This window comes from Corvus cornix, chromosome 1, assembly GCF_000738735.6.
Source record: "Corvus cornix cornix isolate S_Up_H32 chromosome 1, ASM73873v5, whole genome shotgun sequence".
NCBI classification, from domain to species: Eukaryota; Metazoa; Chordata; class Aves; order Passeriformes; family Corvidae; genus Corvus; species Corvus cornix.
In genome coordinates, this window is record NC_046332.1 from 53,373,266 (window position 1) to 53,391,130 (window position 17,865).

Here is a 17,865-nt window from a genome sequence, read left to right on the forward strand (position 1 = left end):
ACCTGAATTAATTTTTTTTTTATTGTCAGGCAGGTGGGGCAGCTCTAGGTGAATAAGCCACCTGAGTGCCATTTCTGGATCATTTACTCCTTAGTTAACCCAAATTCCCAATACACAGTGAGCAGTTCCAGAGTGAAGGACAAGTGCTTATTATTTTATATTAAAGTAATTTAATTTTTACCATGCTTACACACAGGCACTCTGACCTGATCACTAACCTACTTTTGCTACCATTAATTCTCTGAAGAAAGCATGCACTGCATGTTTAAATGAAGGCCCTATCCATATTTATTACAATAGCAGACCACAATAGGTTGCAGATTGCCCATTGTGGTGCTCAAAAATGCTTAGACCTAAATATGCCACTACGCATTAAGGAGACAAAGCAAGGAGAACTGACAGGTTTTTAAATTGGCTTTAAATAACAGTTTCTCTCACAAAGTACTGAATCCATACAGGGCACAAAATTTGGAGGACAACTAGACAAATAAACGAAAAAGGCTGTTTGAGTGCCAAAGAGCAGAAATAAAACTGAGAGCTCAGCAAAGGATACTGCAGGCCGCAGGCGCCTGCGCTGGTGCGGTACCCCCCCAGCCGCTGGCCACTCTCTGAACAGTGCCACGTGAAGTGTTTGTCTTGTCCGGTGCTCAACACCCACTCCATCTCCAGAACAAACAGAATCATGATGACCCTGCTTTGATGAGCTGAAAGTTAAGCAGACAGACATGTAAGCACATTGCAGAGAAGAACATGGGGGCAGACAACCACTGCAAATATCAACTGCACCCAACTCCTCCACTTGTGCTTCCCTACAGAAGCAGCTGGTGTTTAATAATGCTGTTGACATCAGCTTCCATGGAAGCTTCTAAGGTCCCTGCTCTGCATGTTCAGCGTTTGCATGAGAAAGAGTGGAAGCAAGACTTAATTCCTTCCATGCCTATTGCAGTAATTTATCTTCTACAGCAGCACAAGTCTTCCCTCCATCATTGTATTATCACTAACAAAGCTGCCACTGTGGAATGGACTTGGGGTTCCATTTAAACCTCTTTTGAGCTGTTGGTTTTGATAGCAGTGAAGATGCCTACACTGCTGCTCCTCTCACTGTGACGTTTTGGTGGATAAGGGGTGCGGTACCCCAGGAGAATGATGAGTTACAGCACAGGCACAACGCTGCACCAAAGGGAAGTTTCAGCATTAAAAGGTTACTGGAATAAAATTTAAAAAAAAAGAAAAATATCACAGCTGTGGTAGATGAATAAAACAGCTGAAGGAATAAATTTCTACTGTTACCAAAATAAAGCCATCAAAAGCTTTTCATTAAAACAAGGGAACACATGCTTGTACAGACATTTTTTTGTATGAATGACCAGTGGGCTTGGTGATGAAGTGCTGATTGAGCTGATATTCTAATAAAACAAGTGGCTGGAAAGACATACAGAACTATTCCCAGTTGTAACTTAATGGTGAATGCCACACTCCTCAATCTACCACCCTACTGCTTTATTACAGTTCTAAGACCCAGCAACATGTGTCACATAAAACAGACTGCTTTTATTTGTTTGTGTAAAAACTGACACAAAAAAAAGATTGAATATGTTTAGAAGCTTAAACACCACCCCCAAGGTCCATCTGAAATGCAGAGAAACTCCTCAGAACAGTATAGGAAAATTGCTGTCTGCCCCATACAAATGTACAGCACAGATGAAAGCTGTGTTCAAACTCTACAAGGGGGAATTACCTGTAGGAGAGAAGAGGAGGCTTCCAAGAGCCAACACCGGCCCTGATCCACTTTTTCAGACTGAGATTCCCTGAGCAGAAAAGTCAATAGATGTACTGACACAACTTGCCATAACTGTGACTGGTAGCTAAACCAGTTTACAGTGTCAGGTGTGAACTGTGCTCAGATGCTTTCACTCTTGCCCATAGAAGAGCTCAGATTTTGGCTGTCATTTCCACACACTTTTACATTCCAGATAAAAGGATGGGGACCATCCAGGAGTCACTTGAGCTTTTTCAAGTAGATCCCATTTCCTCTCCACCCTTGCTCTCTCTTTCTGGGAAGAAATTCAGTCACCCCCTGGCTGGCTCATGCTTATCTTTACCAGTCCATTGGTCTCTCTGGGAACATCTCCACTACCTGGTGGAGTGCTGCACTTAGAGTGACACAACTGCTGCCACAAGCATCTCATGGGCTCACATACATGTCCCAGGAGCTTGTGTGAACCATCGAGGCCACAGACACACCCACGCCCTTCCACAGGACGTGTAAAGCTGGCTGAGATCAGACTGCTCAAGACCTATCCAGGAATGTTTTCTCAGCACATGACAAATGCTGCTGCTAGTGACAGCTTCTTATGGTTTCAGCTGGTTTGAGGATAGCTGGCACGACCCAACTTTCCTAAATTGTCTTCTACCTCCTAAAACTTCTAAAAGACAGGGCTTGTAAATTTTGGTAGAAGTAGTGCCTGTGGATGCTGAGGCAGCTCTTTCTGGCAAGTAAGGAGTAGACATTAAAAAAGGGTACTTGCCAAGAGGTGGATGGGGTGTACATGACAGCTTTGCTTATCCTCTCTCCCCAAAAAGAGCTTTCAATTCAGCACTCTGCTGTCCACCTGCACATATCACCTGGTGCCACCACACACACACTGAGGCAGAAATATCTGAAACAAGTGAAAGTATACAGTGTAGATCATCTAAGTAAAGAAGCAAAGAGAAAACAAATGCAAATAGAAAGTCACCTGCTGTTAAGAGGGAATTTGACTCATGTAAGGCTTAAAGAAGCAAAATATCAGAAGATTGGAAGCTGATAGCAGAGCAAGGAAGTGGTCTGGGCCTTAGGATTAACACAGGTTCAGCATCTTGAAGCCTCAAACAAAAAGCTGGTTCTTCATCTACTGAAGATTTGATCACCATTTGTATGCAGAAAAAACGTGGAGCAAACAATTCCAAAGCTGCTCATTTGCAACAGCAGCAGGATGGAGATGGGGGGAGGGAGTGTGATTGTGGTCTCAGCACAGGAAAACTCTCAACAAGCACCCGGCAAGAGCAGATCTGTGTAAGCCAGAATGAGAAGGGAGCCATTTGTGGGGAAAGATCATGCTGTACAGAAGGGAGAGAAGCAGCAGAGAGGAGAAGGGCACAGGTCCATGTGCAGCTGGAGGATGGGAGGGAGCAGGGTGGCTGCTCTGCTCTATGGGAAAGCAGCAACGAGCACTGTGCAAAGAGCAGGCTGGAGAGAGGATGGAAAGGCTGTGTCCAGAGAAAAGAAGCTGCAGCCAGGAGGTGCACAGCAAGATGTCAGCACGGGAAATGGAGGGCCAGTCCTGTGTGTAAAGGCAAAGATCCAAGAAGCACGGCCAGTGCACGGCCACACAGTGCTGGGCAAGAAGCTGTGCTGAGGGGTCACAACAGTAAAAAGTATCAGCAAACACCAAAACAGAGGTAGAAATTGCCAGGAAGAAAAAAAAGCTTAGCATGAGCAAGAAAAGCACAAGTGAAGAGGCTGTGCTTAAGGGAAAGCAGAAGTAAGGGCATGACGTGAGCTGGCCTGAAAGCAGTGGGCCAGGTTGACACCCTTGAAAAAGGCAGGCTGCACAAAGCATGGGGCAGAAGTAGGTCTACAAATCTGGCTAGGCAGAAAAAGCATGTGTCAAATAAATAAATAAATAAATAAAACAAAACTCAAAACCAGGAGCTGTTATCTCATCCCGAGGGAGCACAGCAAGATGGTCCAGGTACAAGAAGCAGGGTGTGGAGAAGGCCATGCGGAATGGGAAGCAGCAACAGCCATATGGCTGGACTGGGCTGCAGGGGGCTGAAAGCCAAGGCTGCTGAGGGGAGGGGAGGGTTTCTTGCAGGAATGTGGGAGGAACTGCCCAGGGAGAGAGCAGAGGTTGTCTACACCATCAGCTGGTGGTAAGACTGAAGAAGAGGGGATGGTGATATGAAAATTAATTACCCAGAGCATCCCAAATGGCACTGTCCAAATGTTGCACTACTCCTCCTTATGCAAGGGAATGAGTCAGTGCCCACAGGAGGCCAATGCCACAAGACCCACCCCAGAGTCCTAACTAATCCTGTGTCACATCCCCCATCTCTGTTTTCAGATCCCTTTCAAGAAATAAGATTCCACAACTCCAGACACAGTGTTGCAGCAAAACCTCCACAGAGCACCTCCAGCCATGTACACTGCCAATGCCAGGCTCCATACACCACCAGACCTGGCAGCACACCCCTACCAAGACCACAGCACAGCCTATCCACGTGCTGTCATTCTCTGTCCTCAGAAGATCATTTGACCAACATATTCATGGCCTTTCAAGGCACAATTAATGTTCTTTAATCACTACAGCAGCCTCAGCTATTTGTAATACCTTGTTGTGGGAAATGATCAATAGCCCACCAGTGGGCAAGAGCACTGCTGACCATTTACGAAGCTAGCACACACAAAACCAGCCAGCATGACTCAGCTAAAGCCCCTTAGTAGGCTAAATAAAATTATTTACTCCCCCTAAAATACTTTAGAAGAACATAAAGGTCTTACTTGAAAACTTTAAGCGCAACCTTTTAAAAGCAAGACTTTTAACAAATGAACCTCTAGAAGGCCACCATACCCAACAAACCCACCTCTTCCTTTTAAATTATATTTTTATATTATATAATATAATTATATTATATAATTACATATTATATTATTATTATTATTATTATTATTATTATTATATTTTTCCTTGCCCAGGGTTTTACCAAGATCCTTATGCCAACCCCAAAACTCAGTATGGCCACTGTGAGGAAGGTGCACTGCAGGGATGAGACTGTGGAGGGAGTCCTACTGGACCATCCGAGGAAGATTCATCTCTGTTGGATTATGATATACCTACCCAAGAGACTACAATGCCCTTCCCTGCATATTCTCCCAGAAAACATGGTGAAAGCACAGCTCTTTCTTCCTTGCTGTGTCCCAGTTGGACTTTGGACCCTGTGAGGCCACCACTAAGCCCAGATCCAGTGCTCTGCTTGGAGGCAAATGTAGCAAGAGGAGCATGAAAGTGCCTAACACTGTGTGGACTGATGGAACCACAGGACCCTGTGACTGACAGCAGCTCACAGAGCACCTCACTTTTGCAATGTTTCCCCAGCACTCCAGACCTCCAGCATGGGTCCAGCCAAGCCCAGGCACCAGGCAGAGGGGGTGCTACATTCCTTCACCAACACCTGGTGTGAAGAATGGAGAATCCAGGAGGATGTCTCTTTGGAGGGGGTGGTGGGAGGCACTGTGCTGTGGAGCAGCAGGCAGCCCCAGGTCATTGGTGCCCTGAAAACAGTGGGAAATCTCTTTGGTTTTCTTTTTTTCTTTTTCCAGCCTTGCACTGTCAGAAAACTGTTCACTGCAACTGTGCAGGTGTGTGCAGTGAGACACTGGCACAAGCTGTCCAGAGAAGCTGTGGATGCCCCATTTCTGGAAGTGTTCAAGGCCAGGTTGGATGGGGCTTTGAAAACCCGGTCTAGTGGAAGGTGTCCCTGCCCAGGGCAGGGAGGTTGGAAGTTAATGATCTTCACGGCCCCTTTCAACACAATACATTCTATGATCCTATGAAAAACCTTCCCATGGTGAGACAGGTAGTCTAGGAAGAAGGTGACTAGTTAGGAGTGTGGTCAGTTGCACCACCTCTCCATTGATGTTAGTGAACACTCATTAGAATCCTTTGCTCTCTAATATTTGGGGAATCTGAGCTCTTGGGTTTCCCCCCAGGACAACCCATGGAGGTTCTCCATGGCATCTTCCTATCCTAAGGCCTCCTCTAATGTTTGCAGCACATCTGGCACATTGCAGGCCATGAGAACAGCTTTCATTTTCCTTTTTTTCTTTTCTTTTTTAATTTTATGAGAGTTTTTCCCCAGACCTTCAGTGGGCTGTCACAGTCAACTGGCTTTTCTGAAATACTGCCAAGAAATCCATTCCACTCATCCAAAATTTTCAGCATTTTCCCTGAAGAACTCATCAAGAAAGTTGTTCTCATGCATATGTTGTTCTGCATATACAGAAGAAAAGACCTCAGCTCACCCTGTTTAGTGCCACAATATTTAAATATGAAACTTGGCTGCATTAAACTTTGGTGACTGCAGAACAATCACAAATTTGGATACTTAACACCTGTACAGTCAGACTTCAGCAATCTTAAGATTCAGATATATATATATATATTATCATCATTGGATATTTTTTATTCCATTTTTACAAGCTAAGAAAAAATGCAGGCATTCTAGCTTAATTTTACAACACACCAGACATTCATGAAACAGCTGAAGTGAAACACTCACGTTAGCCATGCTCTGCAAAAATGAAGATTCTCTTCATACCTTAAAATTTAAATGTTACAAAGTGATCTCCAGAGCCTCCATTTAGAGATTTAAATTACCCTCTCAATCTTTCAAGGTATAAAACTCAAAATACATATATAAGTACATATTTTAAACTGTATGTGAGAAATCTCAAGCTAACATGTCAGAGGCTTCTGTACAGAAACATAATGCTTAGTATATAATATGATACTATATAATATCATACCACCTCTTAGTCTAACAGCAAAAAAGCCCCTATAACAATAAATTGTCACATGTATTTGTTACTTTTATAAGAACACCTGTCCAAAACAGTGTCCTTTAGAGGTCTGAAAAGGATAAATAGCTAGGTTTCTGAAAACATCACATTAGTGATGCCCAGACTCTAATTAGAAAAGGTATGGGCTAGCATTTCTTGACCTTTTCCTAGGGGAGATATTCACTGACAATCTTGTGGTTATTGGAACCGACAGTTACTGAAATATAACCAAACTAACCCCAAAAGTTTCAGCCTTAAAAGATGGGTTAGTTTCCTAAGTTGTTTCAGTAGATACACTGGATTACTGAAGACTGAAAACTAAAACTCCTATTTCCCCGAATGTGGACAGATTGCTGTCTACTGTGATATTCCAAAGGGACAATTAAAAGGATAAACAGAACATGAAACAGCTCTTTTAAAACAAAGCACATTATAGATCTATTGATAAACCAGCATTTATATTAGTTAAAAAAAAAAAAGTCTATCATTGCAAGGGAAACTTTTCCACTCACACTCCTTAAGAGAATATTAACAAAAATTAATGACAGTACAAGCCAATTAACACATATCGTGGTTCTTACCCTGGTAACTTTTCACTAGTGTCATCTTGTTGTAATCTTCTGATAAAATGAATTCCTGAGGGAGGGAAAGAAAAATCAAAAGAAACATGGCTTAGAGATGTAAAGTGTTTGAGACTGTTTACATTTGAATACTTTACCTAGGTAAGCTCTCCCTTCTTCACAATCACAGCCCTATCTATACTTTTAATAACTTTGAGTACCTAAAAACCTAAATTTTTTCACTTTTTAAAGCTGCCTAAGAAACAATATTATGAGTACTTCTGAATGGAATGGATATAAGAGGAACCATTAAAAAAGAAGTCAAAAAAGCTGACAGAAATGACTAGCTGTGAGCTGAGGTGCCACAAAATGAGGAACCTGAGACCTGGCAAACACCTGCTGCTCAGGACTGCCTGGGCAGAAACCCACATGTGTGCACAGCTATGTGTGCACACGTGTACATTTGTGTATACACACGTATCCATGTGTGTGCATACACTACACCCCAACCTGAACACTCAGAAAACTCAATATAAATATGTACGAGACCCTCCCAGTTACTCAGTCCAGGCTAGGTACCAAAAATACGTGATGGGAATGGAATGCATTTCAGGTTTCTGTTAAACAGCCTCTCAGTGCTTCAGGCAAACAGAAACCCAAACTTTTCTGTGTCCAGGCAAGAGCACACCTATGGGACAGGCTCTGCTGCCTTCGTGCTGCTGTTTAATTTCCAGTATGGCTTTTGCATGACGAAATGATGAGAATGGCAGCTAAGGGTCTGCATGGCAGCCTCAGTTCCTGGAAAAATCCCAGGTGGTTAAACTGACTGACCACCCAGGTGTTCCTGCATATTGTTTTGAAGAGGAGAGTTGCTCAAAACTGGGGAATCAGAATGGCCACAAGCAAACTCCTGCAACATCTCTCTGGAGGAAACACCCAAGCAAAGGTTAGGCTCTGTGGCCGCATCACATGAATTAGCTTTCACAGAGCTGTCAGGTATCTATGTGCATACATCACATACTCAGAGAAACAGAAAGTAAAAAATGAAGGAGTGTAAAAACACATCATATTAATAATTTATAGCAAACTACACAGAAACTCCCTGTGCTAATCTGCCTAGAGGACAGAAGAAGTAAAACCTAACTCATTTAACCTGAAATAGGATGGAAAACTAAAATAAACATTACAAATGCAAGATAAGCGAATTTGATAAACATACAATTGTGAAATGTTCTTGTGCACATGCCAAAAGCACTGGAGAAGACTGGACTTCAGGGGCCTACAGACTATGTTTAAGGCAAACCAATGTTTAATGCAAAAGAGCAAAAGACATTCTAACCCCCAACAAGCCAGTATTTCCCCCCAGTTTCCAAACCACAATTAAAAAAGAAGTCACCCTGCATTTTCTGCTGGGTCACTGCAGGTAATCTGCCTGGCCTTCAGCACCATAATTACCCAAACACATCATATCTTCTGCTTGTGGAGAGGTTACAGTACTCATCTGTGGAACATCTACATATCCCAGCTTCCAGAAAAACAACTGTGAGGCAGCTATGTATTCTGCTCTCTCTAGGTTTCTGTTCATAAATTTGTAATAAATATGTTCTCTTAAATTGCTCTACTTCATCTTCCTTTCCTTAATCTGCACCACCTCCCATTAGGTTTCCCTGGCAGCTAAGGACTACAGTGGGGGTGTTACTTAAACAGCAGTAAGAAATAAGTCATCTGGATTTCTATATAAGGGTCACCTTAACTCTACAAACCACAGAAAGTTAAAAATCTGCTATAGCTTTCCAGCTACCTAGAGGGGAACCTGTTTTCATCAACCACTGTCTGAAGAATACTAAATCACCACATGAAATGCTTTACTACAAAGCCTATTTGAAGCAGGACCCTTTGCTAGAATGCTTTCTGCTGTTGTTACCCAAAGAGAAATTGCTTTAATTGCTGCAACACATGATGGGAAGATATGTCTGCCTTTCCCACCAATTTGGCTGTCCTTGTCTTTGACTGCAGTGGCACACAGATGCTGGTGACTTCAGGTGGGATGTAGAGAGAGGATTGCATTCTCACTTCTATTTGCATTTTTCTCTTAACAAATTTCATGCGGTCATTCTGTTCTGAGACCCAAAGAGTCCCACAGTTTCAGTGGAAGACTGAAAAGGCTTTTGAATCTCTCCATTATAATACAATAAATCAAACGTGCAGTTTGTAAGATGTATCCAAATATTGATTACCACTGTATGCTTTAATACAAACCACAACTATGTACTATCAATACTCTGCTCCATCCAAAATAAAAACAAATATATTACAAGATAAACACAGTTTCAGATAACCTGGATATTGGATATAATTTTCTTCCTGAAGACTTCTTGCATATAATTTTCTTCTTTGAAAGTAGCTGATAATTTGTGATGCATTTTCTAATCTTTCTGCAGGTCTCCCCGCTCCCCTTTACACTCTCAGATGTTCTTCCATTGCACTTATTGCCCTCTCCCTCTTCAGGCCGAATGCGTTAGTTGCGTCACTAGACAGGTATGTTAGCACAGGGCACCTTGCTCAAGAAATTCATGCCCTATTGCACATACATTGTGTCATCTGCACTACAAAAACACCGACTACATCTCTTTAACATTGTTCCAGCAGAAGCTGGCTTTTTGTCCTTGCCTACGTAGATGTTTTGCTCCTCTCAGAGCTGCTGACACTCGATTCTCATTAGGCAGTTTCTTGCTCTCCTTAATGAGCTGGAAAAGCTGGGGTCACCTACACAGCTCAGTCAGTGCTTGTTAACAGAACAGAGGAAGATTTCTGAGTCCTCTCTGAGCCCTTTTGCACAGGAAGGACTGGGACATATCAGAGCACTCAAGATGACAAAACCAAACAGGCCTCCTTGTAGGGATTAAAAACAACTCTTCTGGCAAGATCACTCTTTATCCTTCAGAGGTTTTGGAGCTACTTTACTACCTTTTTTATCATACTTAAAATGTTAATGCTCAGTCTTGCCTATTTCAGGTAAGCTTATTATTACAACAGTGACTTGGTACCATGAAAGTCTTCACAAGGCACAAAGGAGAATTCTTGAAGACTGTCAAAATCTAGATGTCCACTGACGTACAAAGACTTGCAACTATTTCTTTGTGTAGCACACCTCCCTCACACTGAAACACATACACCCACCTGGAACTTCTCTTGAGCAAAAGACTTCTCTAAAACCTCATCCTAGAAATAGTATCAGCATCTTGTTCAAATAATTCAGAGTCCTTGGCCATGGGTCTGGGTGACATGGTCCAGGAACTAAGGAAGATCCATGCCTTCCCAGAGCTTCAGGTATATGTCAATGGCTGTATCACAAAATGGAGAACTCTCCTTAAGCAACTGAATCAATTTCTGAGTTAATAATTTTTATATATTAGTTACGCATTACCCATTCACAGCCTAGTTCCCACCCCGGGGAATTTACAGTCTGTTCTTTGATAGATGATGCCATTTTAACAACACACTACAAATCTCCTTATAGGCTTGACTTTATCCTGTTAACACAAGTGACCGACTGCGCTCTCAGGTCTTCCAGAGAACTACAAACATGCTTCAGAAATGGAAGAGAATGAAAACTCTTAAATCTTCTGTCAGACATTACATCTATATCTGTCAGGGGGAAAAAAATGTCATAAATAATGACAGCATTTTCACTTTATTTATTATATAATTTCATTTCATTTCTTGAGGGGAAAAAATACTAAACTCCCCATAACAGCAGAAGGGAAGGTTGTACATCAGCAGGTAGAGCCTGTCTCAGTCCCAGGAATTCAAAGTACTGTTTATGGTCAAACCTGTAGACAGCACTAAGATCAGATGAGGTGGAAGATGAATTTATCTTAGTAAGTACCATCCCCAAGGGAGAATTCTGAAGGGGTTATTCTGGGGCCCTGTTGTCCTCATGGCTCTGCTTAATGTAACAGCTTCATACAGACATAGGCATGGTCAGCAAAAAAAAGATCAATTTAATTCAACTTCAGCTACCTAAAAACTAAATCGCTCATTTCAATCTCCCCAGAAATGAAGAGAGAAATTTATGCCATTTCATAACGGTTTCTAGGAAAAGTAACATGGGCACATCCAAAGGCATCTCTCCTCTACTGGCTGCAGAACCTAATGATTAACTTTATCTAGGCAATGAGTTTTCACATGGCGAAATGAGGTGGAGACTCATCTTGGCAGTGGATTTCTCCTGTTTATTGCAAGTGGAAGACCTTTCTTCTGCTTCCTGTAGTATCTTGAGAGTCTTGCACCCAGAGCATTTTTCTCCACTTCAGAGCAAGGAATTAATGTCCAGGGTAAGGTCTTCTGGCTTCCAAAAGGGACCTCAAGCAGTCCCTAGGATGCCATCTCTTTTCAAAAAAAGGTCTGCAAAGTGTAAAAAAAGCAGATCACAAACTCTTTGTTTTACATTAGGTGCCACCACTCTTCAAGCAAGATGCTTATTCAAGATAATGGTGCTGCACAGATGTTTGTGCAGCCCTCATGTTGAGAAGTGACAAAAGGTTAAAAACAATCTCTTCCTCTCTGTAGAAGCAAAAGTTATCGCCTTGTTTCACAAAGAGAGGTGGCCATACAAGCTCACCTCAGGTGGCTTTGCTGGAACTTCTTTCTGTGCCAGGAGCGTTGCTGCCCATCCTTCTCATAATGCAGCATACACATTCCTGAGGTGCCACACTTATAACCAAAATCCAAACAACTTAAAAAAAATTCACATAGAATTAAAAAAAGGCATTTTCTTATCTCCATTTACACCTGAAAGTACTTCCTTGCACTGCAAAAAAAAATCATGACTATCAGCTCACAGCCCTTAGCAGGAATCCTTTCTTTTTACCCGAAGTGAAGGTGCAGAATAATTTTCAGGGTTTTATTGGTTTGGTTGGTTGGTTTTTTGTTTGGGTTTTTTTTTAGCCCTGCACCTAGCATACACAAGTGTGCTGGGCATTACAGAAGTGCTAATGTGGAGCAGCTGACTAATTCCCAAATATTTCAAGCTGCTCAAGCAAATTGCCTGTACTTTCCCTTTGAGGAAATTAAAATAAGGGTACTAAGGTCACCTTGCTGATTAAATTCTGTTATTTTGTGGCCAATGTGCCCTGCTTATGTATTCCTGTGCTAAACTAATCATCATAGCTGGGCCCAGGAAAGAAATTTTATCCTGTCCTCTAGAGGGTGGTTGTAACTCACGTTCAAGTACTTGGGGATGTTCTCTACACCCCAGTATTGCTGGGATTTGAAAATGGGGCTCCTGTTGCTCTTCCATTCCCACTTCCACCGCTTCTTGCAGCACATTACAATAGTGGCTTCTCTTACAAGTAAGTATTAGGTTTGCTACAGACAAAAACATGTCATCCTTTGTACAAGTTTGTGGCGTGCATTTCCCGCCACCACACAAATGCTTGCAGCTACAGAGGACTAAATCAAGTAACACAGACAAGCACTTCCCCCTTACTATATACTTGTATCCAGAAGACTGGGAAACGAAAAACCCAGCTTAGCAACAAATAGAATCTGCCTTAGAAGTGGCAATATATACCTATAAATACCCGAAGTCATATGTAGATTTATCACCTGCATATCTCATTTACCTTTTTTAGCTTCAGAATGGAAAATATTTGACCCCATTTACTCTGAAGCATCTTCTGACTCTTCAAAATAAAATGCCCCCAAGACAAAGACACATCTCCCATCATGCCAGAGTATTTAAATACCTTATTTACAGTTGCCTTCACATTCCTCAAAGGCCCAGTGAAAACAGTGAAAACAAAAGTGCCTAGTAGGACCGGCAAATTTCAGCTACTTCAGAGAGTGGGAAGGAGAGAATTTCAGAGGTGCAGAGAATTCTCTGGAATCTGTCCCATCTCGTAGATACAAAAGGAAAAATCTCCTACAGGCACACAAAAAAAATCTCTGCTACTAGCCATTAATAGCTTTATAGGTCAAAACCTTCACATCTTTAATGGAGCTTACAGGCAACAGCTAAAAGGGTCACACCCCCTTCCCAAACACCATACTGGCTTTAATGCAGACAGCTGCCCTTATGCCAGCCTGAAAACACTCATTCAGTTATAAGGCCCATAAGGCAGAGACAACAGCAGCAAAATTTGAAGTGAGGTAAAATGATCTTTAACTGGAAGAGGAATCTATTGATGAAGCATGGGTGAAAAATACCTCTGACCCATGACTCTTCCACTCTTCCAAAGTGATACAGCTTTTTATTCATCATCCCACAAGAAAAATCCAATTAATAAAGTCATCTGCTACCCTCTGTCACAGATCCAACAGACACACTCTTCTTTTAATATTCTACTTCCTTTCCACACATCTACCTCAGATGTTAATGAACCAAATCTCTCAGCAACTTCACTGCCAATTAGAAGCAACTCCTCTGAAGGGAGAGGAAAACAAAATGTGAACTCTGAAGTGTGGAAAAGCAGATAGATATGGAGCAGAAATCCACCTTCTGCCTCTAAGAAGATGATTTTTCCTCCTCTTAATTGCTGCTTTCAGAAAACTTTGGTATCATGTAATTAACAAGTCACTTAAATTTAATAAAACAACAGCTGTTTCTCTGTGTTATTTTTTAAGAAATATGCAAATTAAGACAGTTTGTTGACTTGCCTAATAAATACTGTAAACCCCACTCAATCTCTTTGTGGCAGCTGGAATAAAATTTTTAATCATCTAACATTTTCTACACTACAGATTCAGTTCCACTAGCATTAAAAAGTCTGTCTCCCAAACACTAGCAAAAATATTCTCAACACATCATCACACACATACTTCTCAAAAAGGAACCATTTCAACTAGAAATCTTTGGATGTACTTACTGAGATTGTACCATTGTCTAGACCTATGGACAGCCTTCTGGTTTCCGGGTTAAAAGACATGCATGAACATGGAGCTGAAAAAAATGAACATGTTGATGAAGTTAACAAAACTGCGATTCTCGTTTTCTTGAAGTTCTGGAAAGCCTAAAACTAGCTAACATGCTTTGTGATGCTGTGCAGCATTTTGAGCTTTCCAATAGACAAGAATTAAAATAAAACTGTTCTTGCAATTCATTCAACCCTATCCTATTAGGACATGGAACAATAGCTATTTCTTCCTCCAGTTCCTTCATTATGTTTCTTACTAGTTACATATAAACAGACTTTTCATATAAGAGCAATAGTGCTGCTTTGATATAAGAGGCACCTGACATTTCAGTGTAAGTCAGAGATTACTTAGCTGAATAATTTAGTTTTTTACATTTGCCTGAACTGTGCTGACAAAAAAACAAAACACTACATTATGTCAGAGGCTTGCATCCTGTACCTACAGTAAGAAAATTCCCCAGTAGGAATCAACATATCAGCTAATATTAAGGACTGAGTTTAACTGCCCCCTACTCCAATTTCATCACAGGCAGCACTATGACAGTATCACATACTATGACTGAAATAAAACTTTGTATCTAAAACTACCCATTGCTTGATTACATTGACATTACTCTAATAAACATCAGGATTTTTCCTTAAATTGCACACAAGACGGTCACAGTATGCTCCCTCAAGGATCTGGCAGGGTTTATATCAAGGCTAAAACCAGATTTCCTTGCAAGAATTCAAGAGCTATGCTTGGTTTAATTGAAAAATTGTGAAATTACATTCAGAAAGCAGGAATTGTTTTTACTGCCCAACACAGCAGCATGCAGCTGGGAATCCTGCTGTCCCAACAGACACCTTCAGGAATTATTTTTCAGGATCAATTGCCAACTGCAGCTAGGATAACAGTAAGAGTGCTTTATAAACCATATTCTTATGATAAATATAGAGTACAGTCAGATACACTTTTAGTTCAGCTTTTTCCCCCCTCTTGGTTTCTACTCTCCTTTGTGATTGGTCACACGTTTGTGTTACTAACAAGCTTGGAGTCCTCTCTTTTGCAGTACTGTAATCCAGTACATTCTCAATTTGAGTAATGTCTCACTTAGGACTAAACAGCCCATACCTTAGCAAATCTTCCTTGATAGTTTAGTTGGCAGCAAAGGTATATGAAGAAGAAGAGAAGAGTCAATATTGACTGTTTAATAAAACTTGTTCCACCTTCAGTACTGACTCTCTCCTGAAATGTTTCCTGAAGGACAAGTAACCATAAACAGAAAGCCCATCAGATCCACATCGAGGCAGGCACCTCAGTTTATTTCTTTCCTGGCAGGGTTGACTGAATTGAAATAAAGAAAAGGCTTCTGTTCAAGGAAACTGACAGAAAGGAAACAATTAAATCAGGCCTAGTAACAGTGACAAAATTGCTCCTTCCTGTACCTTTCCCTTAGAAAAGGCAAACTGGAATCATCCCTTTCAAAGGTGGTGCATTACTATTATATTGAGACTTCTATGCCTGCAGCAGAATAAGAGCTGTAGAAACAAATGGACAGAACCTCCCCCCCAGTTCTAAGCAGAATAAACATCAAAGAATTTTAAAGGCACTTAATGCCAGAACAGGCATATTCTACACAGAAGCTTTTAAATGCTGGACACTGTGCATACATTGAAAGAGCTACCAGTATCTCTGAAGGCAATGAGCAGCTCACAGAGAAAAAGTCTCAGGTAAATTAACTATTTGAAGTATGCTTTTCCCAAACACTCCTGAAGCAAATGATGCAAGCAATTGCTTGACACAATCTGATATTGTGTCAATATCAGAAAAATACAAAAGAAGTAACTTCTGAATTCCAGACCTGTGTGTACACAATCATAGCAGTGTAAAGATACTTATTGTGCTATAATCATTTTCCCAAGGGAACTCTTCAGTAACATGTGCACTTAGAAAAATCATTATGTCAGCACTAAAACTATGTCCATACCAGCTACACTGATGTAGTCAGTGGTGCCAGTTGTAACAACACTGTAGCAGCTTACTCTGGTAAAATTAAAACAATATTCAGGTAATTAAGCACTTAGGCTCATTAAAAAGAGGGGAAGAAAAAAAAAAAAAGGAAAAATAAAACAAAACAAAAACCTGAAACCTTAAGATTCTAAGATATTTAAGACCCTTTTAAAAACATATCCAGGAAAAATAACAGCACTCTGAAGGCTCTCTACTTCAGTACCTAGCTATGATTTGGATTTCAGACTGGAAAAAGATTGATCTGAACTACTACAGAGGACAAGCAGGATATTCCTGATGCATAAGTCTGGCTGCAGTCTTTGTCTTAAATACAGGGCAAATACACACTGATTTTTGCCTTTAGAAAATGAAATGTGGAGAAAAAAACCCAATTACATACTTCATGCTCTCAAGAGTGTGTTACTTTTATTAGAGGCTGAGAGAATCAGAAGAGAAATACAGACTTTGTACCTGCAGTTTCAGGGACCCCCCCCACTTTGAAGTGCCTACATGTGACACAGTTCAAGACCAAAGGAGCATGTTTTGCTTTGCAGTTTTTTTACCCTCCTGTTCAAAGCAAAGCGCTAGTTATGAAAACCATCATAACACAAGCAGTGTATTATCTGCACCAAAGACTGGATACTCCACTGCTCCCCAGTACAATAAATCCTTTACTCCATTCTACACCTGTAATAGGGGTTTTGGTTGCATTTGGGTCTTTTTGTGTCTTAGTTTTGATGGGTTTTTTAATTGGAAAAGTTTACTTGACTCTTGACCACAATTTCTTTACCTTTCATAAATTTGTGTCTGATAAGTTGTTTTTTTAATTAATTCTGTGCCCAAAGTGACAAATCTAACCATGGTCACACCTGTAACCAAGAGCACACATCTAACCAGGGTTACACATTCACAGAGGTCTGTTCTAATCAGCTGTTGAGACAACACTGGTGTGAAGGAAATGTATTAGCAAGGTTTCAGCTACAGCTCTTTCCATTTTCATGGGCTAGAGATGATGATCAAAAATGTGGCCACTGTGTTGTCCAGAATCTTCTGACCATAGAATCACCCATAGGCAGGATGTAAAACTTCCCCGATTAGGGGAAATCCTACCTCTAAACTCAGAAAATATTTATAATCTTGACCTTTTTTCCAGATATTTAATGATTTTCACATTCAGAATGCACTGATAACCCTGTTTGGGTGCAGAACTTGACCAAAGTACATCACTGAATCAACCCAACTCCTCATCCTTCTCATTTCCCAGAGGACCTAGGCTGCAAACTCAGTTATTAAGGCTACCTGATATCACATCATAAAATAGATTGGGTCACACATCACCACATTTAAAGTCACAAGTCATGTTAATGGGGTATCTATAGGTAGGACTGCCACTCACAGTTTGCTAAGCAGCACAAAGGCACCATTGTGCCTACTACATTTTTACATAGAGAACCTCTCAGCAGTCATTGTTCTTTAAACAACAAAACCCAGTATGAACCTAAAGCAGAGCACCATCAGAATGGTGATCAACACAGAAACAGACAAAACCATCATTTCCAGTTAAGCACAGACTTGTACAGATTCTGACTCAGAGCCCTTTCTATGATTTCCAAGCTTAAAGGCATGGCTGATAATGTAATTCATTAATTACATGTAATGTCATTGCTTCAGTTGTTAATTATACCTGATCATTCTTTAAATTGTTGAATAACACAGAATAATTTTAGTATCTCATGCCTCAAAAGCTTACCAGCCTTCGAAGTGAAGGAGTACTGTCAAGTGTTCAAATTTATG

At 41.0% G+C, this 17,865-nt stretch overlaps 1 protein-coding gene across 2 annotated transcripts in view; it reads right to left on the minus strand.

Annotated features, from left to right (window-relative positions):
- The window catches only part of WDFY2 (WD repeat and FYVE domain containing 2), an 87,049-nt gene that overhangs the window by 15,409 nt on the left and 53,775 nt on the right, over positions 1-17,865 (minus strand). For both annotated transcript variants that reach the window (XM_039567250.1, XM_039567249.1), the window contains exons 3-5: positions 14,031-14,104; positions 7,183-7,237; positions 554-704 (exon numbers count right to left, since the gene is read on the minus strand). In XM_039567250.1, the coding sequence (XP_039423184.1) occupies positions 554-704; positions 7,183-7,237; positions 14,031-14,104 (280 nt within the window). The remainder of the gene's footprint in view (positions 1-553; positions 705-7,182; positions 7,238-14,030; positions 14,105-17,865) is intronic.